Source organism: Piliocolobus tephrosceles, chromosome 19 (assembly GCF_002776525.5).
Source record: "Piliocolobus tephrosceles isolate RC106 chromosome 19, ASM277652v3, whole genome shotgun sequence".
Taxonomy (NCBI): Eukaryota; Metazoa; Chordata; class Mammalia; order Primates; family Cercopithecidae; genus Piliocolobus; species Piliocolobus tephrosceles.
Window position 1 is genome coordinate 17,284,162 of NC_045452.1, and position 25,762 is coordinate 17,309,923.

Sequence of the window (25,762 nt, forward strand, 5' to 3'; positions counted from 1 at the left end):
CACACTCAATGAAAAACAAACAAACAAACAAAAACAAAAATGGGTCACCAGAACAGAATGTGGGCTGAGGTAGGCACCCAGGAAGATGGCTCCTTAAGCTGTTGTATGGCAGAGCCTACTGGAAGACCCCTACTATAAATTCTACTCTATTTCCTTAATAACAGAACTCTAAATTTAGCTGGGTATGAGGTCACTTAGAGTAAAGGCCACATTTCCCAGCTTCCTTTGCAGTCCAGTGTGGTCATGTGACTCAGTTCTGGCCAATTTCCAGGAAGTATCCTTAGAGAAAAAGGGTGCCCCTCTGTTGTCCTTTCCTCTGCTCATTGGATTGAGAAGTGATGGGTGGACTTAAGTAGCCATCTTGGACCATGAGGATGAGGCCACACCCCCAGAATTCTGGCACAGAAAGCTAGAAAAAGCCTGGGTCTCTGACCCTGTGAAGCACAAGTCATCTCACCTTCAGAATTCATTTACCTGAGTGAGAAATTTACCTGAGTGAAAAGTAAATTGGTTTAATCTACTTTTATTTGGGGCTTTCTGTGGCTTGCAGTTGACTAATCCTAATCCTCATTGATGCAGCCTTAGAAGGAACAGAGAAAGTGGCTAGGAGACTTGTTTTGGTTCTCAGAGAGTGAGATGGCCCCATCATCCAGCAGAGAGGCAGAAGTTATGGTTGAAGTGTGTCTGGATCCAGGTAGGGCCTGTTGACCTTGCAAGTACTATAAATCATTAATGGTAGCACTCGTTTGATCTCCATTCATTCGTTTACCTTTTCATTTATTTCTTCAGTTGTCCCACCATTCACTCATGAAGCTTATCTACCCATCCACTCATCCATCAAAACATTCCATGAGGCAGGTATTCATGAGGCTGGGGTGTGAGTTTGAGCCGGGCAGGGAATAGTTTGCAAATGAAGCTCAGCTGGGAGACTGGGAGCAGGGTCTTTGGATCTGGAGGCCCCTCTCTGAGGCCTGGCAGTGCTTGCTCTCTCAACAGGCCTCAGCCTCTACTGGAGGCACATCTGTGGAGTGATCGAATTCAGGATTACAGGAGTGTGCCAGTCCCAGGGAGGGGCAGAGAGCCCTCCAGGTTCCATGGGGACTCCCAGGGCAGGTGTCTTCCCACCCCGTGCCCTGCAAGAGAGCAGGCAGTAAAGCTTTTAGCTCAACTGCACCTTCATTGTGTCATGAATGGTGGTTGATATCAGCAAGAGAATGATTCATGGGTCTTGTAGTTTCTGAAAGATCTAGAAGGCATAAAGTCCCAGCTTAGGACACATCCTAAGAATATGCTGGAAGGGAGTCAGAAACTCATGGGCCTTGTACGTTTTCTCCAAAATTGAGCCAGGATCCTGGGGGAGGAGTGGGATTAACAAAGATCACAGGACTTACTGGGGTGGAACGTGGCTGAGACAGCAAGGACAAGGCATATTTGATAGAAAACAAAAAGTGACTGGATGAAAAAATGACTCCCTGGATGTCTGTGGTTCACCCCAGAATAAGCTGGCTTTTTTCTGTAATTTGATGAACCTGTACATTCGCAGATGTTTTGGTCAAAACTGAAGGTTACAAGACAGAAACAAAGCAAAATGATCTATTTCTGTTGTCTTTTGTGATATAACAAAGCATCCCAAAACTTTTTTTTTTACAGATGGAGTCGCACTCTGTGGCCCAGGCTAGAGAGTAATGGCATGATCTCGGCTCACTGCAACCTCCACCTCCCGGGTTCAAGCTATTCTCCTGCTTCAGCCTCCCAAGTAGCTGGGATTACAGGCATGCGCCACCCCTTCCGGCTAATTTTTGTATTTTTAGTAGAGATGGGGTTTCGCCATGTTGGCCAAGCTGATCCTGAACTCCTGACCTCAGGTGATCCACCCACCTCAGCCTCCCCAAGTGCTGGGATTACAGGCATGAGCCACTGCACTAGGCCAGCATTTCAAAACTTCATGGTGTAAAACAATATTTTTATGATTTCCCGTGATTCTGTGGTAAGCTGGGCAAGTCTCCTGCTCCACATGATCATGGCTGAACATGCAGGCAGCTGCATTCAGTTGGTGGCTAGAAGGTTCTAGAAGGGCAGTCAGTTCTTCTCCATATGGCCTTTCTTGCCCCATGGTCTTTCCCTTGGGCAGGACAGCCTGAACTTCCTCACATGGTGGTGGCTGGACTCTGAGAGTGAAAGCAGAAGCTTCCAGGAACCCCATCCTTTTTTTTTCTTTTCTTTTCTTTTTTTGAGATGGGGTCCAGCTCTGTTGCCCAGGCTGGAGTGCAGTGATACAACCGTAGCTCACTGCAGCCGGAAACTCCTAGGCTCAAGTGATCCTTCCACCTCAGCCTTCTGAGCAGGTAGTACTACAGGTACACACTATCCCAACCAGTTAATTAAAAAGCTTTTTTTTTTTTTTTTTTTTTTTAAGAGATGGAGTCTTGCTTTATTGCCCAGGCTGGTGTCAAATGCATGGACTGAAACGATCTCCTACTCAGCCTCCCAAAGTGCTGGGATGACAGGCATGAGCCACTTTGCCCAGCCACTTCCAGGCCTCTTGGGGCCCAGGCCTGGAACTGATACAGCCTCACTTTTGCCACATTCTATTGGTCAAAGCATGTCCCATATTATCTCAGACTCCAGTGCAGAGAAAATAAACTCCATCTCTTGGGAGGTATCGTCAGTGGCCATATTTGCTGACAAACTTCCGTCGGAAGTTGATGGGATCATGGAGCCTAGAAAAAAAGTAAGATGTGAATGACACAAGTTTGACTTATGCACAACTTCACGGACACACACTTGGTGCCTAAAGTGAAGCTCATCATACATCAGCTTGGGGCTTAAACCAGTGTTTGGTGCGGCTGACTCTGCCTCTCTTCCACTATGCTGCTTTCCTCTTCATCAAACAACTCCATCAACTGGAGACCACTAAAAGGAAAGAGAAATACACCAAGGCCACAGTCATTAGCATCCTGGAACATTGGATTCTATTTCTGGCAGATCAGAGGTAGCTGGCAAACCTCTGCCCCGTCTCCCCAGCTCAGCACTCTGAGGTAATGAGCCCACCGTATTATGTGGCATTAGCAGAAGTGCTGGATGCTGATCAAGAGAGGAAATAGACTCCCATCCTCCATCATCAGCAGCCTGCACCTGGGGCTTGGGGTTCAGCTGTAGCCTCAAGGGAAGGCAGCTCCTATACATTAAGGGCCTACTGTGTGCCAAGTGCTATGCTAGGTGCATCTGGCCTCTGCTTTTTTCTCAAGCCTCATCTTGCACTCTATTCCCTCTCTCTGATTTCCAACTAATCTGGGTATATTTCAGCGTTTTCAAACAGGCTGCTCTTTCTCTTCCAGGTCTTTGTATGTACTGTCTCCATTGCTTGATGCACTCTCCCTGTCTCTTAGCTGGGTTAACTTGAATGCATCCTCAGACCTTAGGCTCTCTGCTTTCTCTGCTGGACTGAAGGCTTCTCTGGGGTAGTGCCACACACCCCCGAAGTACTGCTTGGCTCCCAGCCCAGTGTTCTGTAAGTATTTGTTGAATGACTGAATGATGGAGTGAATGACTCCTCACAAGAGCTCACTTTGACAGATGAAGCAACTGAGGCTCAGAGAGAACCAGCTTGTCCAAGGCCAAGATGAGGTGAGAGGCAGAGTCAGGATTTGAATCTGGGTCTGTGTGGTGGCCAAGCTTGTGCCCTTTGGACTACACCTGGCACTCAGGCGTAAATGAAGGAGTGGATGATGGTGATGGGGAGCGGGGAGAAAGTGACTGAGAAAGAGGCAAGGGCAAAGGCACCTCTGTCCCATTGCTTCCAGGTAGTAACACCAGAAATGGAGGTGGAACCTGGGGCTGTGCTACCAAGTCACACAGAGTTCGGCTAAGCCTCTGGGAGCCTGGTCTCCCAGTGTCTCTTAGACTGAGGGCTTACAGGTGCCTGCTCTGTAGACAACAGGGGTAAGGCTGGCAGCTCAGCTGCTGCCAGAATCTGGAGGGTTGTGCTAACTCCCAGGGTCTTTGGTACCCTCTGGTTAAAGGGGCCCACAGAAGATTCCAGGTCAGAAACAGGAGGTGTTACCACCAGGGAGCTGCATGGGAGGTGGTTCCTGTAGCAGAGAGAGCACTGACTCCAGAGTCCAAAAAACAGACTAAGAATACCAACTCCACCAATTATTGCTGAGTGACATTTGCCCTGTTACTCCAATTATCTGAACCTCAGTCTCCTTGTCTGGAAAATGGGGATAATAAGACACTCCTCAGATGGTTGTTGAGAAAGTTAAATGAGTTAACTTTGTAGCAGCCTGAGAACAGGGCCTGCCTCCCCAGCTGGAGCCTGGCATAAGGAGAGTAGTTGGTAAATGTTAGGCTAGAAGGCCTATTGTTCCCCCATTGCCATTGGAACCTTTGCTGCTTCAGCTTCTCTCCCACATAATAGTTTGCTCTGCATGTTTCCCAGAGCTGTTGGAAGGATCAAATGTGATAGAGGATGGAGGAGACACCTGTCAAATCCTGTCTGAAGAGAGAAAGCTGAAGGAAGTTGTGTTGCCTTTGTGTATCCATTTGGACCACACCAGGCCCGGGCCAAGGGACCCAACAAGCACCTAAAAAGGAGCAAAAGGTCCATGGGCTTGAAAGATGATGATGACAACAATGATGATGGCTATGATGATGATGTTGATGATGGTGGTGGTGATGATGGTAATAATGATGGTGATGATGTTGATGGTGACAGTGATGATGGTGATGATGATGATGGTGGTGATGGTGGTGGTAATGGTGGTGATGATAATGGTGACAGTGGTGATGATGGGAATAATGGGGATGATGATGGTGATGATGATAATGATGGTGACGATGGTGATGATGGTGGTGATGATGGTGAGATTGATGGTGGTGATGATGATGACAGTGATAATGATGATAGTGATGATGTGATGGTGGTGATGATGATGATGGTGACGATGGTGATGATGGTGGTGATGATGATGGTGATGATGATGATGACGATGGTGACGATGGTGATGATGGTGATGATGATGGTGATGATGATGATGATGGTGATGATGATGGTGGTGATGATGATGTGATGGTGGTGATGGTGATGATGATGGTGATGATGGTGATGATGTGATGGTGGTGATGATGATGATGGTGGTGGTGATGGTGATGGTGTGATGATGGTGATGATGGTGGTGATGACAATGACAGTGATGATGATGATGGTGGTGACAGTGATGATGGGAGTGATGATGGGGAGGATGATGATGGTGATGATGATGATGGTGATGATTATGGTGATGATGGCAATGGTGATGATGAAGATGATGGTGATAGAGATGCTAATGATGGTGATATGACATTGGATGGAGGGATGCAGGCTAAAGAGATCAAAGGGTAGTTGTTCAAATATCCAAATATCTTTAAGTCCGGGCTCTGCCTCTTACTAGTCAAGTGCCTTCGGGCAAGTTGTGGAACATCTCTGAGTGTCAGGTCTGCCACCTGTAAAACAGAAAAAAGAACCCTGCCTTGCACGCTTCACAGGTAGCCTCCATGGGGATCACAAGCATTTTCATACACGCAGGCAGCTGTGGTTGCTGCTGCTGTATTTGAGAGCAGATCCTAGCCCAGGCAGCTGTTGCTATCAAGCAGACTTAGTTCAAGCTCTGTTACTTCCTTGCTCAGGTGTTGTCAGCCTCAGTTTTTTCATCTACAAATGACTCTAATAATGCCTCTCCATATAGGGTTGTGGTCTGGCTAAAATAGGTCCATGTAGTTACAGGGACCCACCTAGTACCTGCAAAGAGTGGGGGCTCCATGAATGGTCCTCATTATGATTGCAAGCCTCTGGTCCACTCTGGCTCTTTCTCTCCTGGCTGCCCACTCAGCTTGGCCCAATCTGGTTGATCACAGTCATCACAGTTCCCTGCAAAAATATTCTGTGGTGCATTCTCAAGGACTAGATGAGGTCACAAAGGGCTGCCCTGTATGGTTGTGTAGGTTGCTTACTGCTCAAGGGCACGCAGCTGAGGAAATAGCTTGGCCTTTCCCCTCAAAGCTGAGAGCTTTAAAGAGGGGCTGCCTCTGCCCAGAAAAGGAACCTTTCTTTTATTTGCATAAAAACAACATATGGGCTGGAAGGCACCTGAATCACCCGTGGTGGGATTAAACCAGCTTGGAAATGTAGACTCGGATGGGTCTCAGACAGCACCCAACATTCTTGTTGGACAGAAGAAGAAACTGACCACTATTTATTCATTCATCCAAATTCTACTGCACACTAAGTGGCAAGTACCACCTCTCCTCTCAAGAGGGCAAGGACACCATGACAGATCATTACATGCTTTTCAAACCCATTTGGATATTGATTCTGGACATCAAGAGTTTACATAGAAAGCTCTGGCTGATGCAGTGGCTCACACCTGTAATCTCAACACATTGGGAGGCCGAGGCAGGAAGCTTGCTTGAGCCCAGGAATTTGAGACCAGCCTGGGCAACATAGCAAGACCCTGTCTCTATAAAAAAATTAAAAATTTGCTGGGTGTGATGGCATGTGCCTGTAGTCCTAGGTATTCAGGAGGCTGAGGTGGGAGGATCGCTTGAGTGCAGCAGGTCGAGGCTGCAGTGAGCCATGATCACGACATTGCTCTCCAGTGTGAGCTACAGAGCAAGACCCTGTCTCCAAAAAGAAAAAGAAAAAAAAAGAGCTTACATAGCAAGTTCAGAGAGTAAAAGATGATGCATTATCCAAATCTATTGGAACCCCGAGTTTCAGATCTGAGTACCAAGAGTTCAGACAGTGAGGGTTTAATCCAAAAGCAAGAGATTTCTGTAAGGCAGCTCCATGGAGCACAGAAGAGAGAGCAAACAAGACTTCCCAGAGGCAGGAATACTTGATGGAAGGAAAACTAGGAATCTGCTGGCAATCCAGAGATGAGTGGCCCCTCAGGCACAGGCTCTGGCATGTGCAAAGATCTGGGGTACAGAGAGCCTTGCAAGCTCAGGGAACTACAAGTCAGTCTCTCTGGCTGGAGCATAAAGGAGAGGAGGAAGAATGCTTGGCAATGAGGGTCAGAGAGGTTAAGCAGCCCATTCAAGGGTCACACAGCAAACTTCTGTTTAGCTGGGATTAGAACCCAGGCTCCTGACTGAGTTGGGGCTTGCTCGGATCATCGGGCTCGGTGGGTGGGCGGAGAAGCAGCAGGAGGCAGAAATGGTCAGATTCAGGGAAGGGGGCAGGGTGTGGCTGGTTCAGCTGTGCTCCTGTTGACCTTTGGCCTGGGGGGACACCTCTCCTCCCATGTCATTGTCAGTCTGCCTTCGGGGATGTTGGGCGAGGCCCTGAATGCTGGATGAGGTGCCAGCCTGTTCTGGCTATCTGCCCTCTGTACTGACCGGCACCTGGCCCAGTGCCCCAATCCAGCTGAGCTTATGCAGCTGATGACCCATTGACTTCTGCTGAAGTTCAAGGCTGGCACAGGTACCCGGGCCTGCCAAGGCAAGAGACTCAGTTAGGGATAGTGTAGTCTGGGATGGTGCATTCAGCAGGAAGGAGCGCTGTGCTTGGATCAAGTTCTGGGTTCTGGGTCTAGCCTGTCATGAGCATGTGTTGAACTCGGTCGAGCTACAAACCATCTCTTTGTCTACAAAACAGGGAGGCTGGGCCACATGACTTCTATGGTATTGCCAACTTCAGTCTTTTGGTCAGTGGTTCTCAAACTTTGGCGTGCATCAGAATCACCAGGAGGGCTGGTTAAAACCAGGTGGCCTGGCCTCACCCCCAAAGCTTCAGGTTCATGGGCCTAGGGTGAGGCCTGAGATTCTGCATTTTCAACAAGTCCCAGATGACGCTGATGCTACTGGTCTAGGGACCACACTTTGAGAATTACTGCTCTAGCAACCCTGGATGCGCATTAGAATTACTTAGGGGAGCTTTAAACCGTGTGGTGATGAAACCCAACCCCAGAGCAATTAAATCAGCATCTCTGAGTGGGGAGCCTGGGTTCTGATATCTTTTAAAAGCTCCTGTAGGTGATTCTAATGTGCCACCAGCGTTAGGAACTGCTGTTCTAGAAAGGCAGCCTGACATGTGCCTTTTTTCCTGTTGGAATAATTTCTCTTGGACCCCAGCTCAGCCTCTCATTAGCTGCCTGGTTGTGAATAGTCCCTGAACCTCAGTTTCCCCTTCTGTAGGTGGGGCTGTTAGGAGGACTAAATGAAACTTTGCCTCACTGTGTCTGTCCACCTTTCCCTGTGTCCAAGGAGAGCTCGTATGTTTCTTCTGCTCTGAGACTCTTTGGCTGAACACAATTCAATAAGCATTTATTAAAAACTTACAATGTGTGAGATGCTGCCGTTAATGATGTGGGAATACAAGGATGAATCAGGCTCAGTCCCCACTCAAAAGAGCTCACATGCTAATGGGGGTGACGAGGCATGTGTCCAAAATATGAGGAAGGATGTAACACCGGCTATTGAGGAAGTAATCATGGTGAAGGCCACTATGTGTGAAGCACTTCACAGTTTATTTTAATCCTCCCAACAACTCCATGAGGCAGCTACTATTGTAACACCCACTTTTTTTTTTTTTTTTTTTTGAGACGGAGTCTCGCTCTGTCACCCAGGCTGGAGTGTAGTGGCACGATCTCCACTCACTGCAAGCTCCGACCCCTGGGTTCACACCATTCTCCTGCCTCAGCCTCCCATGTAGCTGGGACTACAGGCGCCCGCCACCTCGCCCGGCTAGTTTTTTGTATTTTTAGTAGAGATGGGGTTTCACCGTGTTAGCCAGGATGGTCTCGATCTCCTGACCTCGTGATCCACCCGTCTCGGCCTCCCAAAGTGCTGGGATTACAGGCGTGAGCCACTGCGCCCGGCCGTAACACCCACTTTTACAGGCCAAGAAACTGAGGCTTAAAGAGAGGACCAGTTACCCACAGCACGAGAGTCAGGCTTTGGTGCTGTGGGAACCCAGAGGTGGAGATTCACACCGTTAGAAAGGCTGGGAGTAAGTTTTGTGGGGAGAGGTGTGGACACAGTGCTTTGAAGAATGTGTAGGAGTTTGATGTGTAAATATAGAGAAAAGGGTATCCCTGATAAGAAACCAGCATACACAAGCCCAGAGGAGGGAAAGCCTGGCTTCTTTAGAGACCTGGAAGTGATCTGATTTTGCTGGAATGTTGGTTGGGTGCAGGGCATGGTGGGAATCACGTCCTGGTTGGAGGCCTTGTATGCTAGGATAAGGAATTTAGATTTTTAGATTTTATGTCTTTTTTTTTTTTTTTTTTTACTGAGAATAGCTCTGTCACCCAGGCTGGAGCACAGTGACAAAATCTCGGCTCACTGCAACCTCTACCTCTACCTCCTGGGTACAATCAATTCTCATGTCCCAGCCTCCCGAGTAGCTGGAATTACAGGCGCACGCCACCACACCTGGGTAATTTTTATATTTTTAGTATAAAATTATTATATTTTATATTTTTAGTAATCGGATTTTGCCAACATAGGCCAGGCTTGTCTCAAACTATTGGGCTCAAGTGATTCTCCCATATTGGCCTCCCAAAGTGCTGGGATTATAGGTGTGAGCCACCATACCTGGCCCAAGATTTTATATCTTAAGCAATGGGGAGCCCTTGAAAATTCTTGAACAGGAGGTGGCAGTTTTAGAACAGGGTTAAAATGGTCACAGGTTATATGGGAGAGAGAGGGTGACAGGGAGCCCAGGGAACGAAGGGGGCGCTATGGCAAAGGATCTGATGGGGGATGGTGAGGCAAGTGGGCTGTGGGGACCAGGGAAGGGGAAAATAGGCACATGTGGGCAGTGCGCTGTTGCCACGCAAAGCTTCCTTGGGCATCAGGTGATCCCTTATGTGTACTTGCTTATTGACTGAGCCATACCATACTGGGAGTGGGGGAGGGCAGGAGCAGAACACAGAGGCTGGGGCAAGTGGACCTCCCAGGCTTCTCACTCCACATGCAGCTCCCCTGGCGACAGTGGTATGATCCGTGGGGTATGACCCATTCTGTTTTACAACTCTGCAGAATCTGGGAGCAATGGGTTCCTGGGCCGCCTGCCACATTTCCATGAGGGGGTGGCAGAGCTGGCCCAGCGACCTGAGTCCTCCTGACCCCAGCCTTCCAGATGAAGCGTGCCACCCTGCTCACCTCCCACTGCCAAGTTCACTGCCAGCTCAAGGCTCACAGTCTCTGTGTGTCATGCCCAGCACAAACCCTCCTGGGCTGAAGCCAGTTCCCAGAGGCAAAGTCTGGATATAGAAAATGTACCGGGCTGCGATCCTGCCACTTGCCACCAGGTGACTTTGGGCACATCCCCTTAGCCCCTCTGTGGCCTAAATTGGGGCATTAAACACAATCAGGTAGTACAGGTACTGCGCCCTTCCCCTCCCCCTGCCCCAGCCTCTCTGGTTAACTTTCCTGGAGAATCTCAAGATGTCACAGAGACAAGCAAAGCAAGTCACTTCCCATATTCAAAGTCCCAGGCCATTTTAGTACTTCTGTCATTCTGTGGACCCATCAATACTATACCCATTTTGGAGATGGCACAACCAGGACCCAGAGACTTTTCATGACTGGCCCAAGGTCAGACATCTAGGTAGTTACTGAGACAGGACTTGAATGCTAATCTTCCAGCCAATGGAGCTGGCCCGTCCGGTGCCCTCCCAGACCCCTGCTGCCTTTCATGAGATAGGGAGGCCAGGTCTGGGTTGGGGGTGAGGCTGGCAGACCTCCCTGAGGTCCAGGGGTCTGGAACTGAGGGACACAGACACAGCATCGCATTCCTTTGCTGTATCACACAATGAGAACATTCTCTTTTAAGCCTCCTGATAGGTGAAGGAGAAAGTCTCTGTTAGGTGCTAATGGGTATTTAACACCTCTCCAAATCTTGCCAATCTCCCTTTTTCACTGAGGGCACATCTCAAGCCTTGGCAGACCACAGTTTCCAGCTAGAATTTAATAACCTTGCTTTGTTTTCACTGTGCTTATTTTAACTCTTGCTTTCTATTTATGGCAAGTGATACTGCTTTCCCATTTAAGGCAGCGATATAATGATTCTCTAAAAAAATGTGTTTAAGGGGTGGGGAAAGTGGATCTGGTATTTTAAAAAATATATTAAGTAATAAGTGGTGTGGAGATATGGCCCAGTGAGAAGGTCTGATGTCTGGCCTAGGTCAAGCCCCTCATTTAAAGGTGGGAAGGGAGAATGCAGGCAGGAGAGGCAATGCTCAAGGCACCTGGTGTGTCCCCGGCGGCCGTGCTCTCTGCGACTCGCATGCCTCGAAGACCTCTGGCCACTAAGCCAAGGTGACTCCCCGCCCCCCTAGGCGACATGTGCATGGCCCATGTGCCCGTCTGCAGGGTCCCGTGGGCACCGTGACCTCGGGAGGGAGGCGGCGGCTGGGACAGACAGGTTGGACACCTGGGAGGGCACCCGGGGACTTCTGCGAAGGAGGAGGGCGCTGGAGCCGTGGCGCCCTCGGCCTGGCCGGGCGCAAGCCGCTGGGGACCCCGGCCGAGTGGGCAGGCGGCCGGACCCCATGAGGGTCACCTGCGGCCGGGAAGGGCGTGCGTGTGAGCGCGTGCGCAGACGTCAGCCTCCGAGGCCCGTGCCGCCTTCTGGGCAAGGTGCGCGCGCCGAGCGGCCCCGGCCCCACGCGCCGGGACACGCGGAACCGCAGACTGCGGCGCCCCTGAGGCTGCGAACGGGGTGGGCGGGGCCGGGCCGCGGGACCCGCCTCCCATTGGCTGGGCGCCGGGGCGGGGCGGGGCGCCGGGGTGGGGCGGGGCGAGCCGGCTCTGGAGGGCAGACGCTGGCGCCGGGCGGCGGGAGGCGCTGCTCGCTGGGGGCCGAAGGAGCAGGTGGGCAACGCTTGCAGGGGCGCGGGAGGACGCCGCTGGCACCACCATCAGGGGCCCTGAGGTTCTGCCACCTTTCGGAGGGATCAGCGACCTCTTCGCCCTGCGGGTGACAGTGGGGCATCTGCCTGCGAGAGGGGGAAGGAGGGAGAACCCAGGGCCACACACAAAGTTCTCCTCATCTGCGGACAGGAGGAGGTGAAGGAGGAGGAGGAGCTGGGTTCGTGCTAACTTGGAGCTGCGAAACCTTGGGGCGGCGTTCAAGGCCCCCTCCCACACGCGCGCAGAGCAGAGCGGAGCGCCCTGCTCCTCCTTCAGCTGCTGGCGTCGCCGCGCGGGGAGAAAGAAGCCGTCCCTCCGGCGCGGGGAGAGCTGCACAGCCGCGGGCAGAGGAGGAGGCCGCGGCCGAGCCCCGCAGCCAGATACCCCCAATCCGAGCGACCTCCTTTGGGGCAGGCGGAGAAGGTGGCATAGGCGACCAGGAGGTTTCGCCCACTCGGGACACGCACCCACAGTCACCTCCAAAGGATCCCCCTCCCCGAGTCTCTAGAGGCTGCTCCTTCATCACCGGAGTCGCCCCTACCTCTCCGCCCCCAACCCCAGAGCCCCAGGCGGGGACCCCCGGATCGGACGTCCCCAAGCCTCCGGGCACCTGGCTCAGCAGGAGGCTCCCGGCTCGGGGCAGGGCAGGGCCGGCGGCGGCGAGCCGGAGCCCGCCCCCTGCCCGGGCCCCGCCGAGCCCTCGGAGCCCACCCATGGGGCACCTGCCCCTTGCGCCTCCTTGCCCGGTCGCGCCCAGCCCGGCGTCCCGAGCCGCGCAGGGGAGGATCCCCGCGCAGTGACCCGGGAGTCACCACAGAGTCTGGGAGGCTCGGCGGCTGGAGCAGCAGGCGGCTCCCCGCAGCTCTCGGCGCTTCCAGGCAGCTCTCCCAGCCGTGCCAGAGGCCCGGCCCGCCATTCCCAGGTAGGAGACACCCCAGCAGAGCTGGGGATCTGGGGGAAGTGGAGCAGCCGGGAAGAAAGGGTAGAGGCTTGGAGGAGGAAAGCTCAGTGATTCCTTAGATGACCAGAGAAAGTGAAATTGACTGAGCACCTACTATGTGCCGGGATCGTCTGGCAACTTTACATACCTGTAGAAAATTAAATTCGTTGAGCACCTACTATATGTGTCAAACTGGGTGCTATACCCTTTACTTATCCCAAGAAAGAAAGATTTATTGAGCTTCTACTATGTTCTAGTTTTGGGGCCAGAGGCTTTCCATTTAAAGAGCTAGAGTAATAGCCCATTTAAATAGGAGGAAACTGGGGCTTAAGGAAGACGAGTCAACTTCCCCAAACACTCCTGTCCCCCTTCTGGAGCTGGCTAAGGAAGATTAAGAAGTGCCTTCCTTATCCAGAGTTCTTGAGCTTTTTCTGGGTTGGTGCTGAGTGAGTTTCCTGGATGATCCCCTTTCCAGGAGGGGTTTCCTGTAACTTAGCTGTCTTGGAGGGCCCAGAAGGCAGCTCTGGAGGCCTCTCTGTGCCCTCCCCTCCTCTTGTCCCCAGCACTGGGAGGATGACAGGGGATGTTATCCAAGACCTCATGGAAGGTGGGAAGCCAGGCTGGGAGGGAGCAGCCAGGTCAGGAGCTGGTGACTCAGGCCTCCCACGGTGTCAGAGACAAGATGGGTTCCCTGCAAGACCTGCGTCTGCATTCCAGTCCAGCCTCACTGGGCAGCCCCACGGCTGCCAAGATAAAGAGCCACGAAGAAAAGAACCCAGCATGTGTTCAGTTTGCTGCGGCCCAGGAGCTGGGTCAGCCTCCAGACTTATTGGAAGCCCAGGGCCACACAGGGGGTTCATTTCTTACCATTAACAGAGGAATAACCTGAGCCCCAGGGAGCCAAGTCATTTGCCCAGGGCTGCGGGGCTGGTGAGAGGCAGAGCTGGCCTGCTGGAAGCGGAGGACTGCCTACCTTCTACCACCTGAGCTGCCAAGGGTGGTGGGGTTGGCTTTGCCAAGCCCCTGGACTGTCAGAGTGGCAGCTGGAGGCCAGTGACGGCAATGTGCATGTCCAGGGAGGCTGAGTGTGCGCTGATGGAGGAGGCATGGGGGGGTGGAGGAGGGGCAGTGCAGTGAAACAGGCTCTGGGGCATACACCAGGAGAACACGTCCAGACTCTTGTCCTGCTGCCTGTGCCTGTGTGACCCTTTCATCTTCCAGGCAGGCCCTGGGGAGAGGCTTAAGGGAGAAGAAGTGTTGAATCCACAGGTGCACTTGCTCGGAGGTGGCTGGCAGGGTTGGGGGAGAATCCTGGTAGGTGCCTGCCCCCTTTCCGCTCCGCTGCCTGCAGGGAGAGATGGGAGTGAGAATATAATATGTCTCGGGGGTCATCCGCCAGCATGACGCCAGCTGAGGCTTCGCTGAGACAGACAGTGTTTTGGAAAAGACCAATTTTGGCCGGGAGTGGGTTTTCATAGAGTTAAGAGCCCAGACTTTGGAGCCAAACAACCTGGTTCTGCTCCCAGCCCAGCTAGTCATCTGCTGTGTCGACTGGGGCAAGTGACTTAACCTCTCTGAGCGTCAATGTCCCCATCAGTTAAGTGGGCTGATGGATGCCTTCCTGGCTGTGGTTACTGTGCCCCCAGGATGGCACCCCCTCATCTCTGCTCTGAGAACGTTCTGGCTTCCACCTGTCCTCAGAATGGCCCTGTGGTGGGGTCAGTAGTCACAGTATGTGCATTCGGATACTTGTGTTGTTAGGGGGTCTCTGTTGAATTTCCTACCTCTCGGTGCCTCGTCTCTCTGATTTCCTACTTCCCCTCTCTGATTCCCTGCCTCCTCTCTCTGACTTCCTGAAATCCATTCAGTCATTGATATTGGACTCCAAATTCCCAAAGGGCCCTTCGAACTCATCCCTGTCTGCTCCTCGCTGTGTGAGGTCAGCCTGGCTGAGGATGGAGAAGGGAGAACAGGCTGCAGAGGAGAGACGTGCCCACAAGGGTGCCCATGGTGCCACCTCTGGGAGAGGAGAGGGAAGAAAGATGTGGAGGCAGGAGGCAGAGCCCACAGAGGCACTGTCACCTGGCGTCCAAGTGTCTAGATGTCTCACACAGCCCCACATGGCTCAGGCCATGTGAAGAGTCAGTCTTCTCTCAGAGATAAAAACCACAGAGGATTTTTTTCTCCTTTTTTGCCCTCCCTGATTCCCTGTCCCTTATTTCTGACTCCTTGCTTCCTCTGTCACCTTGCCTCCTCTCTCTGACTCTTTGCCTCCTCTCTGACACCCTGCCTCCTCTTTCTGACTCCCTGCCTCCTCTCTCTGTCTCCCTCCCTCCTCTTTCTGACTCCCTGCTTCCCCTCTCTGTCTCCCTGCCTCCTCTCTCTGACTCCCTGCCTCCCCTCTCTGGCTTCCTGCCTCCTCTTTCTGATTCCCTGCCTATTTGACTCCTTGCCTCCTCTCTTTGACTCCCTGCCTCCTCTCTCTGACTCCCTGCCTCCTCTCTTTGACTCCCTGCGTCCTCTCTCTGATTCCCTGCCTCTTTGACCCTGGCCTCCTCTCTTTGACTCCCTGCCTCCTCTCTCTGATTCCCTGCCTCTTTGACTCCTGCCTCCTCTCTCTGACTCTCTCTGACTCCCTAAATCTCATTAAGTCATTGCTATCAGCTCGTCTGTACCAAGCTCTGGGCTGGAGGCTGGGCAGGGCAGTGATGGAGACAAATACTATCCCTGGGAACTTCTGGCCCCTTTCCCGTCCTGTCTAGACAGAAGTGACCACCAGCAGAGTCAAGCTGTCTGCAGAGGGACTTGGGGAGGGGGCTGTCATTGGGGTAGGGCTTCTTTCCCCCCCATCTCTGCTAAAGGCCCAGGCTGGCTGAGACAGCCTGGCAGAAACTGAGAAGGGCTCCCTGCTGTGGTCTGGCAGCCCTCTCTCCACCCTCCTCTCTCTCACTTCCTGCCTCCCACACGTATGCCCTGGGCACCTCATCAGGGCTGCCCTAGGGGAGGGCCCTCCTTAGCACGGCCCCTGGGCCAGTCAGGTGGTTGAGGCAGAGGAAAGAAGGTCCCAGAGCGGGGCTTCAGGCAAACCCAAAGACAGAGCCACTTACCATTTGATGAATACACAGATCGTTTATTGAGCCCCTGCTGTGTACATGGCATGGCAGTTTTGTGGGATAAATTCAAAGACAGCTTTAGGCGGGAGCTGGGTTGGGGACGTGGGGGTCTTAGGCTTGAAGTACTGCCCAGGCTCCCTTATTAACCAGGTAGGCTAGTCACAGAGCCTTCTGAGCTCGGAGCAGATCACCTGGGATCAAACCTCTCCTCTGCTGGTTACTGGCTGTGCAACTGTAAGCAAGTAATTTAACCTCTCTGTGCCTCAGTTTCCTCATCTGTAAATTGGAGAATAACACCACCTGTTTTCTGGGGTTACCGAAGGGAGAAATAGGTTAACATGTGTGCGGCACTTAGAACACTCTGGCATATTTTAGCTGCAAAATAAATGCCAGCTATGATTATTTCTATACTTAGTGCGGGGCTTGGCACACTGCATGGGCTCAAGTGGCAGCAGTTGCCGTCCTTGTGGTTCCAGGCCTGGGGTCCACCGTGTGCTGAGCTGGCTTATTGTGTGCGTCCCTTTGTGATTCATTCATCAAAGTCACATTGGTAGCTTCGAATTGACCATGGTGGGAGCATTTACGCCATGGAAATTGGCAAATACCACCAATCAGGACTTTTAACAAAGGTATTTTTGAGAGCCGGTTTCCTGCACGGAGGCTGGTAGTTGGGCAGGGTGAGCAGATCCAGATGTGTGCCAGGGACTCACATGCAGGCCTCTCCACCTTGAGTGGCCATCTCAGACCTTAGCATCACGATAGCCAGGAAGCGATGGTGTTGGAAAGCACCTTGGGTCAGTGGACGAGGCACTCAGGGAAACAGACTTGGGGCATCCCGGGGTGGGGACCGAGTGTGGCCACATACAGTTTTTTGTGTGAATTTAAAAACAATGCGTCTTCCTCTACACAAGATACCCCTCCCTCTGGGATGCAGCCCCCACCTCTGGGATGCAGCCCCCACTTGCCCACCCAGCCATGTGCCTTGTGCAGTGGCCAGCCTGCACAACCTGTGGCAGCCTGAGGAGGACCGAGGGGACTGACATTTCAGCAGGCCTGTGCCCATCTGCAGTTCAGGAGCTGGAAAGCTCTCTGGAGAGAGGAGGGATTCCTGCTAGGGTGGGGAGATCAGAGAGGCCTTCAGAGAGCAGGTGGCACTTGAGCCAGATCCTGAAACTTAAGGGGAGGAGGGTGTTCTGCAGAGGGGTGGCATGAGCAAAGGATTGGAGGCTGATCTCAGCAGAGCTCACACTAACTAGGGTGACTGGGGTCAGGGGTTCTGGGGTGAGGATTCTGGTGGGCACTGAGGTAGGAAAGGAAAGAGGGCTGGGCTGTAAAGAGCCTTTGGGATGAGCCTGGTGGAGCCTGTGGGTTTGCTTATGCAAGAGCTTGGATCCACGTTGGCCTCTTTCATGAGGTCAAGAGGCTCTCATAGAAAGCTCTGGGTTTGCCCCAGAACCATTAACCTTTGGAGTTGGGTGGGAAACTTGAGCCAGCCATGAGTTATTCCCCATTCCACATCCTCTACTCCGGGCCTCTGGGTCTCCTGGAGGCAAGTAAACACCTAGAGCCTGGGAGGCAAAAATATCCGGGCAGGCCAGGGAGTGGAGGGAGCCCTCCAGATGCAGATCACAGGTCTAAAGGTGGGTGGCTGCAGGAGCAACCCCAGGCATCCAGCTTGGAGCATGCGGTGTAGACATAGCCTTCCCTTCTTCCCAGGAGGTCTGAATGACCACAGAACCCCCTCCTGCCTCAGGCTCAAGAAATGCGTGCTAGTGCCTTCCCCATGTCTTATCCTAGACTCACAGGCTCCTGGAAAGCCACATGGATGAACCAGGGAAAGAACGGATTCTCACGATAGATACCATTTTTGAGATTTCACCATGTGCTGAGCCTTTTGCAACAACTCTATGACTTGGGCTCATTTTGTAGATGAGAAAAGTGACTTCTAGAGAGGTTAAGCTACTTGTCCAAGGTCAGTAGCTAGAGGCAAGGCAAGGATTCAAATCCCAGGACTCCGGTGCTTGCATAAACGAAGGGATGAATGAATGGACGGTAAGTGAGTGAGTGGATGAAGGAAGGAGTAAAGGAGAGGGCATGAATGAATGAGAGGGTAGAACTCCAAGGCCCCTTAGAACCTTGTCTGAGGTTCCCGTTTTACAGACAGAAAACTGAGACCTAGACAGAGGCCCTAGAGAGGAGGCCAAGACCTCTAACAAGAGGTGGCAGGGCCAGGTCGGGGGTCCCCTGACGTCTGCTTCTCTCGCTTTGTCACAGCCCCGAGCCATGATGAAGACTTTGTCCAGCGGGAACTGCACGCTCAGTGTGCCCGCCAAGAACTCATACCGTATGGTGGTGCTGGGCGCCTCTCGGGTGGGCAAGAGCTCCATTGTGTCTCGCTTTCTCAATGGGCGCTTCGAGGACCAGTACACACCCACCATCGAGGACTTCCACCGCAAGGTGTACAACATCCGCGGCGACATGTACCAGCTCGACATCCTGGATACCTCCGGCAACCACCCCTTCCCCGCCATGCGCAGGCTCTCCATCCTCACAGGTGAGGCCCACCGGTGCTTGGGCTGGGGTGGCAGGGCCAGGGCATGGGTGTGGAGTGTGCTGGGCACTTGGCAGTTTGCATAGTACTTGCATAGCCATCATCTGAGACAGGTGTCATCCCTGCACAGTGAGGCTCAGAGAGGTTTTGCCACTTACTAGAACTAGTGATGGAGTTGGGGGCCCGGATTCCATTCTGTTAGACTCCGGATCGATTACTCATGGCTGTAGGGGCCGCCTTTCAGATCAGGAGCTGATACCAGTGTGCCCCAGGGATATTCCTTTCTAGCGAACAGAATGATGCCCTGGCTGCTGCTTTCCTCCTCTGGGAGATGACCCACCAGAGCTCCGGGGCCCACAGTCAGTCCACAGGGCTCGGGTCTCCCAACCCCAGGCCTTTGCCACCTCCTAGAGAGGTAAGGGTAGGATCCTGGCAGTGGTCAACAAAGGGAAGGGGGCTTGGTCATAGTAATAGTGACAGTGATGGCAGCAGATGAACTTATCAGAAGCTATGGGCCTGACCCTGTTCTTAGAGCTTGGCATGTAGTGTATTTTTATTTTATTTTATTTTTGAGACGGAGTCTCACTCTGTCACCCAGGCTGGAGTACAGTGGCGCGATCTTAGCTCACTTCAACCTCCGCCTCTCAGGTTCAAGCGATTCTCCTGCCTCAGCCCCCCAAGTAGCTGGGACTACAGGCACGTGCCACCACTCCCGGCTAATTTTTTGTCTTTTTAGTAGAGATGGGGTTTCACCATGTTAGCCAGGATGGTCTTGATCTCCTGACTTCGTGATCTGTCCAGCATGTAGTTATTTAACCCTCACAAATAGTTATTCATTCCCTTTTTACAAGTGGGGAAACTGAGGCCTAGAGAGGTTAAGTAACCCACTCCAAGGGCAGCACAGCTCGAAAAGGCCGTCTGCTCTTGTGCTTTCAGACAAAGCCACACCGCAGCCTCTCAGCCCTGCTGGGAGGGGTGAGGAGGGACAGGGAGGTTGCAGGGGGGTGGGGCGGGGTGGGGAAGAAAGGGTGAGTGGAGCTGAGGGGCTGTGCCCTCGTTTACACTGCATTAGCATGGTAACTAAGAGGACAAGCCCGGGACTCAGCACCTGGATCTGAGTCCCGGTTCTGCTGCTTCCCGGCTTTGTACCTCGAGGCAAGGGATTTTATCTCTTTGTGTCTCAGCATTCTCATGTAAAGTTGCATCACATCAACACTCATCCTAAAGGCACTGTGAGAATTAAATGGATTAATATACATAAGGCGCTTGGTGAGCACATAGTAAGTGCACAATAAATCCCTGAGTCTCCTGTTGAGTCAGCATTTGGAGTGGGTCTACTCCCAGCCACACGATCATTTCCCAAGTCACTCCCCTCAAGTCGCTGAGCAGGGATAAGTGAAGGAGTGAGCAGGCAACTCTCTAGGCATCATTAAGATAACCCCTCAACTGAGATACTTCTATACGGAGAAACCCATGCCATGCCCAGCCCTGCCGCCGCCTCGAGGCCAAGACTGAGGCTGCGGGGTGGCCCCTCCTTGAGTGCTTCTCTTCCAGGCTGGCTTTTCGGAGCATCTGACCCAGACAGCAGTCAAGCTCCCCGCTCCACCCCGAGTTTTGGAGAAGGGGCATGTAGATAGGAGAGCCCTGGGTCGACCTGTGTTCGAATCCTCTCTGGGCCTCTTGGTTTAAATGTGTGAACAGAGGCACGTGCATCCCGTCTGAGTCCGAGCGTCCCCAGCCCACACAGTGGGCTTAACCTCATACCCTGCAGGGAGGCTGTGAGGACTGCAAGAAGGCTTATAGCAGGAGCTTCCAGCACGTGACGGGTATTGCATTGGTGTCAGCCCTCTCAGCCTTGGGGAGGGGACTGGGTACCCACTGCTATGAATAAGGCTAATGACAGAGGGAAGGAGAGGGGAGATGTAGAGACGAAGCACGTGCATATTTTCAGCATGAATTTTCAGTGACACAAGTAATACATAAACACACCCACCTGCAAATGCTACAGATAGAGCTAATGCCCCTTTGACCCATGTCCCCAATCCCAGGCTCCTGCCCCTGCCCTGGAGGTGGCCACCCTGGCCGTCTGGCATGGAGCCTTCCGGGCCTCCGTGACTACATTGGCATTCGTATTTGTATTCCCACAATGGAGAGTATTTTTGTCTGTCTCTTTTTTACAGCGCATATCATTCTGAGTACATCTGTCTGATGCTTGTTTTTTTCACACACCAACCCGTGCCTCATTTTCCAACCTGGTGGAACCTCATTTTTTCAACCTCATTTTCCTGCTGCTCAGGAAATTCTGAAAGCCATTAATTCCACCACCAGCTCTTCTTCCAGCTGCCAGACAGGCATCTCTGGTGCTTGGCATCGCAGTCTCGCATTTGAATATGTCAAGGCCACGAGTCCTCAGGGGCCCCGGATTAGCCTAATGGGATGGGGTTTGGCAGCCCAAGAAGGAAGAGTTGCCAAGCTGATGCTGCCTTGCAAGTGCCTTTCAGAAGAGCCCACACTGCAGTTTCTTCCATCACCTCCCATCCATTCAGCCTGCCTCGGTGAACACTGTGTGCCAGGCCCTGGGGAGACCAGAATGAGTGGGTGATGGAACCGTCCCCTGTGCCTGAGCTCACTGTTTGGAGCACACCCTTGGCCTGGACACCATTCTGAATGTGCCATGTGCCCTTAAGTGGGAGCAAATGATGTGCTCTGGGGGTGCAGAGGAAGGTGGCAGCCGTTCTGCCAGAAGCTGGAGCTGCTTGCTTCTCTTCTCGAGAACTTGGGCCAGTTGCTGATTCCTCTGGGCCTCAGTTTCCTCATCTGTGAGACAGGGATCTTGTCACACCACAAGGCTATCAAGAGTTTGAGCAAAAGTGGTTGGATGCAGTGGCTCACGCCTGTAATTCCAGCACGTTGGGAGGCCAAGGTGGGTAGATCTCTTGAGGTCAGGAGTTCGAGACCAACCTGGCTAACACAGTGAAACCCTGTCTCTACTAAAAATACAAAAAATTAGCCAGGGGTGGTGGTGGGTGCCTGTAATCCCGGTTACTCAGGAGGCTGAGGCAGGAGAATCGCTTGAACCCCGGAGGCGGAGGTTGCAGTGAGCTGAGATCATGCCATTGCACTCTAGGCTGGGCAACAAGAGTGAAACTCTGTCTAAAAAAAAAAACAAAAAGCCAGACGTGGTGACAGGCGCCTGAAATCCCAGCTGCTCCGGAGGCTGAGGCAGGAGAATCACTTAAATCCAGGAGGCGGAAGTTGCAGTGAGCCAAGATCACACCACTGCACTCCAGCCTGGGCCTCAGAGCAAGACTTCATCTCAAAAAAAAAAAAAAAAAAAAGAAAAAGAAAAAAAAGAGTTTACGCAAAAGTGAGGAAGGTGCTTGTTAAGAGCTGGAAATCGGGATGGAGGCACCAGTCCAGACAGCCTCCTCACCGCCCCACCGTCTCCACAGCAGCCCCTGTTTCAGATTCACAACCCTGCCTGAAGTGATGTGGTGAGTTCTCCTGGAGGCAGTGTGGGCCTTGGAGGCCAGCGCTCACTTTTTCATCCCATGATTTATTTGAGAAGCAGAGAGCATCTACCGGGTGCCAGGCACTAGCTAGGTGAGGACAGAATCAGGTAGAAATCTCAGCCTAGCCACACGGAAGCTGTGTGATCTTGGAGAGGCTGCATGCCCTTTCTGAGCCTCAGTTTGCTCACCTGTAACGCAAAGGTAACAAAATCTCCTTGACAGAGGCATAGTGAGGAATCAAGAGAACAATGGGCCTGGAGCACATACCTGGTGCTTGGCCCCCAGTAGGCCTTCATTCTCATTGTTACTGACACCTGAGGTCACTGAACATGTACCACTGTCCATTCATTATCTTGCATAACTCTCAAAATTATCCTGCAAGGTAATATTTCATCTGCATGAAACAGACAGAGAAACTGAGGTTACAGAGGTTTCGTGATCTGCTCAAGTCTGCTGGCAGCTAAGTGGATGAGGCCAGATGCAAAGTAGGCATTGAGCAAAACAGGCAGGCCAGCTGCGCTCATAGAAATGATTATTATGATCTGAACACAGTCCACACAAATCACCCACCCCTCTCCAGCCCTGCAAGGAAGTGTGAAGTGAGTTGACTGTATTTGAACCAAGTGGTCCATGTCTTAGCTGTACGACTGTGAACAGGGGCTTCAACCCCCTCAACCTCAGTTTCCTGCCCTGGAAAACGGGGAGAATAATCACAGCTACCCCAAAGAGTCGCTGCCTAGGTTAAGTCAGTTAGGCCGCATAACTGCTTCAGGGCGCCTGTGACTCCCAGCTGTTAGGACTGGTGTTCTGTGGCCAGAGGAGGGTAGGGGTCGCACTGGCAGGTGAACTCACTGCCTGGGCTCTCTCCCTGCAGGCGATGTCTTCATCCTGGTGTTCAGCCTGGATAACCGGGAGTCCTTCGATGAGGTCAAGCGCCTCCAGAAGCAGATCCTGGAGGTCAAGTCCTGCCTGAAGAATAAGACCAAGGAGGCGGCAGAGCTGCCCATGGTCATCTGTGGCAACAAGAACGACCACGGCGAGCTTTGCCGCCAGGTGCCCACCACCGAGGCCGAGCTGCTGGTGTCCGGCGACGAGAACTGCGCCTACTTCGAGGTGTCGGCCAAGAAGAACACCAACGTGGACGAGATGTTCTACGTGCTCTTCAGCATGGCCAAGCTGCCGCACGAGATGAGCCCCGCCCTGCACCGCAAGATCTCCGTGCAGTACGGTGACGCCTTCCACCCCAGGCCCTTTTGCATGCGCCGCGTCAAGGAGATGGACGCCTATGGCATGGTCTCGCCCTTCGCCCGCCGCCCCAGCGTCAACAGTGACCTCAAGTACATCAAGGCCAAGGTCCTTCGGGAAGGCCAGGCCCGCGAGAGGGACAAGTGCACCATCCAGTGAGCGAGGGATGCTGGGGCGAGGCTTGGCCAGTGCCTTCAGGGAGGTGGTCCCCAGATGCCCGCTGTGCGCATCCCCCCGCCGAGGCCCCCGCAGCAGTCTTGTTCACAGACCTTAGGCACAGACTGGAGGCCCCCGGGCGCTGGCCTCCGCCTTCTCACAGCTTTCCTGAGTCCCCTTGTCCACAGCTCCTTGGTGGTTTCAGCTCCTCGGTGGGAGGACACTTCTCTGCAGCCTCTCACCTTCCTCTCCTGGGGTTGGAAGGAATGTTGATCCCAGAGGGGTGAGAATTGCTGCGTCATATGGAGCCTCCTGGGACAAGTCTCAGGATGCAAAGGACACGGAAGGCCAGATGAGAAAGGTCTCCTCTCCCCTGGCATAACACCCAGCTTGGTTTGGGTGGCAGCTGGGAGAACTTCTCTCCCAGCCCTGCAACTCCTACCCTCTGGGTTAGCTGCCTCTGCACCCCCTCCCACCCCCAGCACACACACAAGTTGGCCCCCAGCTGCCCCTGACATTGAGCCAGTGGCGTCTGTGTGTTTGAAGGGGGCGTGGCACACCTCCTAGACCACGCCCACCTCCTAGACCACGTTCCTCAGCCTCCTCTCCCAGATCCCTCCGCCCGACAGTTGTGCTTTGTTGTGGTTGCAGCTGTTTTTGTGTCATGTATAGCAGTAGAAATGGAAATCATTGTACTGTAAAAGCCTAGTGACTCCCTCCTTGGCCAGGCCCTCACCCAGTTCAGATCCACGGCCTCCTCTGGGGATGCCTTCCTCCTCTACTCCCAAACAGGGTTTCCATGGCCTGTCTGCAGCTAGACATTGACCTCCACCATTGAACTCCACGGTTTACAGACAATTGCACAAGCCTGGGGTGGACAGGCCAGGGCTGCTTTTTTTAACGCTCCCATTTCACAGAGGATACCACTGAGACTCGGAGGGGACATGATGAGCCCCAGGCCACAACCCTGTCCCCCAGCAAGTTCAGGGTACAGCTCCACCTAGAACCAGGCTGTCCTCTACTGTGCTCGTTCCTCAAGCATTTATTAAGCACCTACTGGGCGCTGGGTTCACTGTGTCCTAGGAAACCAAGAGGGCTCCCAGCCCTGGCCTCTGCCCTCCCCTGCTGCCCCACCACCTTCTGCACACACAGCGGTGGGGAGGCAGGGAGGAGCAGCTGGGACCCAGAACTGAGCCTGGGAGGGGTCCAACAGAAAAGCTCAGGGCAGGTCTTCTCCTTGTGCCCGGGATTGGGCTATGCTGGGTCCAACCATGTACTCAGGCATGGTGGGTTTGAACCCATAAACCAAAGGCCCTTGTCATCAGCTCTTAACAAGTATATTTTGTATTTTAATCTCTCTAAACATATGGAAGTTTTCGGGCCCTAAGGAACCTTAGTGATCCTATAATGGCTCTTTCTGAGGTCCAGAGAGGGTTAGTAACTTCCCCCAGGTCACACAGCAAGTCTGTGGGTGGCAGAAGCAAGCTAGTGCTGGGCATTCAGTACCTACCACGATGTGCCCCCTCTCTTGATGCTTGGCCCCTGGGGCCTTCAGGGCTTTGGGACATCTTGTCCTCAACCCTCTCCCTAGATCAGTCTGTGAGGGTCCCTGTAGATATTGTGTACCCCATGCCAATGTATGTACAAGTACACACAGATGTACACATGCTCCAGCCCCAGCTCTGCATCCCTGCACCTGCATCTCAGCCTTGGCCCCTGCCTGCGTCTGTGCTGAACGCAGCAGCTCCAACCCTGCCTCTGTCCCCTTCCCCACCCCCTGCCTGAGCCCTCTGAGCAGACCAGGCACCTTGGCTGCACCAGTGTGCGGCCCGCTCTCTCCCAGGCACAGCCCCGCTGCCATGGATCTCCGTGTACACTATCAATAAAAGTGGGTTTGTTACAAAGCCGTGTCCTTGCCCATGTGTATTTTTCGTATTTCCAAGAGGAAGTGTGCCCCCTCCCCGACCAAAGCTGGCCTTTCCTGCCCAAAATGCACCTGCTGAGTGCCCTGGCCCTGAGGGTCAGCACTGAGTCCACCTTCAAGTTTAAGTGTCAGGGGAGGGGGATAAGACCCCCACATGGAAGGTGATGCCCTCCTTCAGCTTGGTCCTCCTGGGTCCTCCAGGTTTGTGTACCTTGGTGTCTGTGTCCACACAGGAGGGGCCCCTGTGGACCATTAGCTCCAGGAGGTTCTCCGTGTCTTAGTTCTTCATGGTTCCTGTGCAGCAGCAATTTCACCTCCAGGGGACAGTTGGCAATCTCTGGAAACCTTTTCCAAGCCTGGGGCTGGGGCTGCTGCTCTCACCTGGTGGGTGGAGGCCAGGAACACTGTTCAGTATCCTCCAGT

The 25,762-nt window shown here is 53.1% G+C and overlaps 1 protein-coding gene and 1 pseudogene across 5 annotated transcripts in view; one reads left to right on the forward strand and one right to left on the reverse strand.

Annotated features, from left to right (window-relative positions):
* Positions 1 to 11,274, reverse strand: part of LOC111548861 — a 40,106-nt pseudogene extending 28,832 nt beyond the window's left edge. The window contains exons 1-2 of the transcript XR_003307368.1: positions 11,235 to 11,274; positions 7,378 to 7,472 (exon numbers count right to left, since the gene is read on the reverse strand). The product of XR_003307368.1 is annotated as a tRNA (guanine(10)-N2)-methyltransferase homolog (transcript). The remainder of the gene's footprint in view (positions 1 to 7,377; positions 7,473 to 11,234) is intronic.
* Positions 3,980 to 25,321, forward strand: RASD2 (RASD family member 2). 4 transcript variants are annotated; one of them, XM_031934632.1, is made up of 3 exons: positions 3,980 to 4,603; positions 18,226 to 18,505; positions 22,889 to 25,321. In XM_031934632.1, the coding sequence occupies exons 2-3, from the start codon at positions 18,235 to 18,237 to the stop codon at positions 23,416 to 23,418; spliced, it is 801 nt and encodes a 266-aa protein (XP_031790492.1). In that variant the 5' UTR covers positions 3,980 to 4,603; positions 18,226 to 18,234; the 3' UTR covers positions 23,419 to 25,321. The 4 variants fall into 4 exon arrangements, with proteins under 4 accessions (XP_031790492.1, XP_031790493.1, XP_031790494.1 ...); XM_031934633.1 differs by lacking the exon at positions 3,980 to 4,603 and adding an exon at positions 11,212 to 11,304; XM_031934634.1 differs by lacking the exon at positions 3,980 to 4,603 and adding an exon at positions 11,812 to 11,859.
* Positions 25,322 to 25,762: the final 441 nt, after the last annotated feature.

Coding starts and splice junctions, on each gene's coding strand:
- RASD2 (XM_031934632.1), top strand. CDS start 18,235: ATGATGAAGACTTTGTCCAGCGGGAACTGCACGCTCAGTGTGCCCGCC. Junction 18,506..22,888: donor CAGGCTCTCCATCCTCACAG/GTGAGGCCCACC, acceptor CTCTCCCTGCAG/GCGATGTCTTCATCCTGGTG.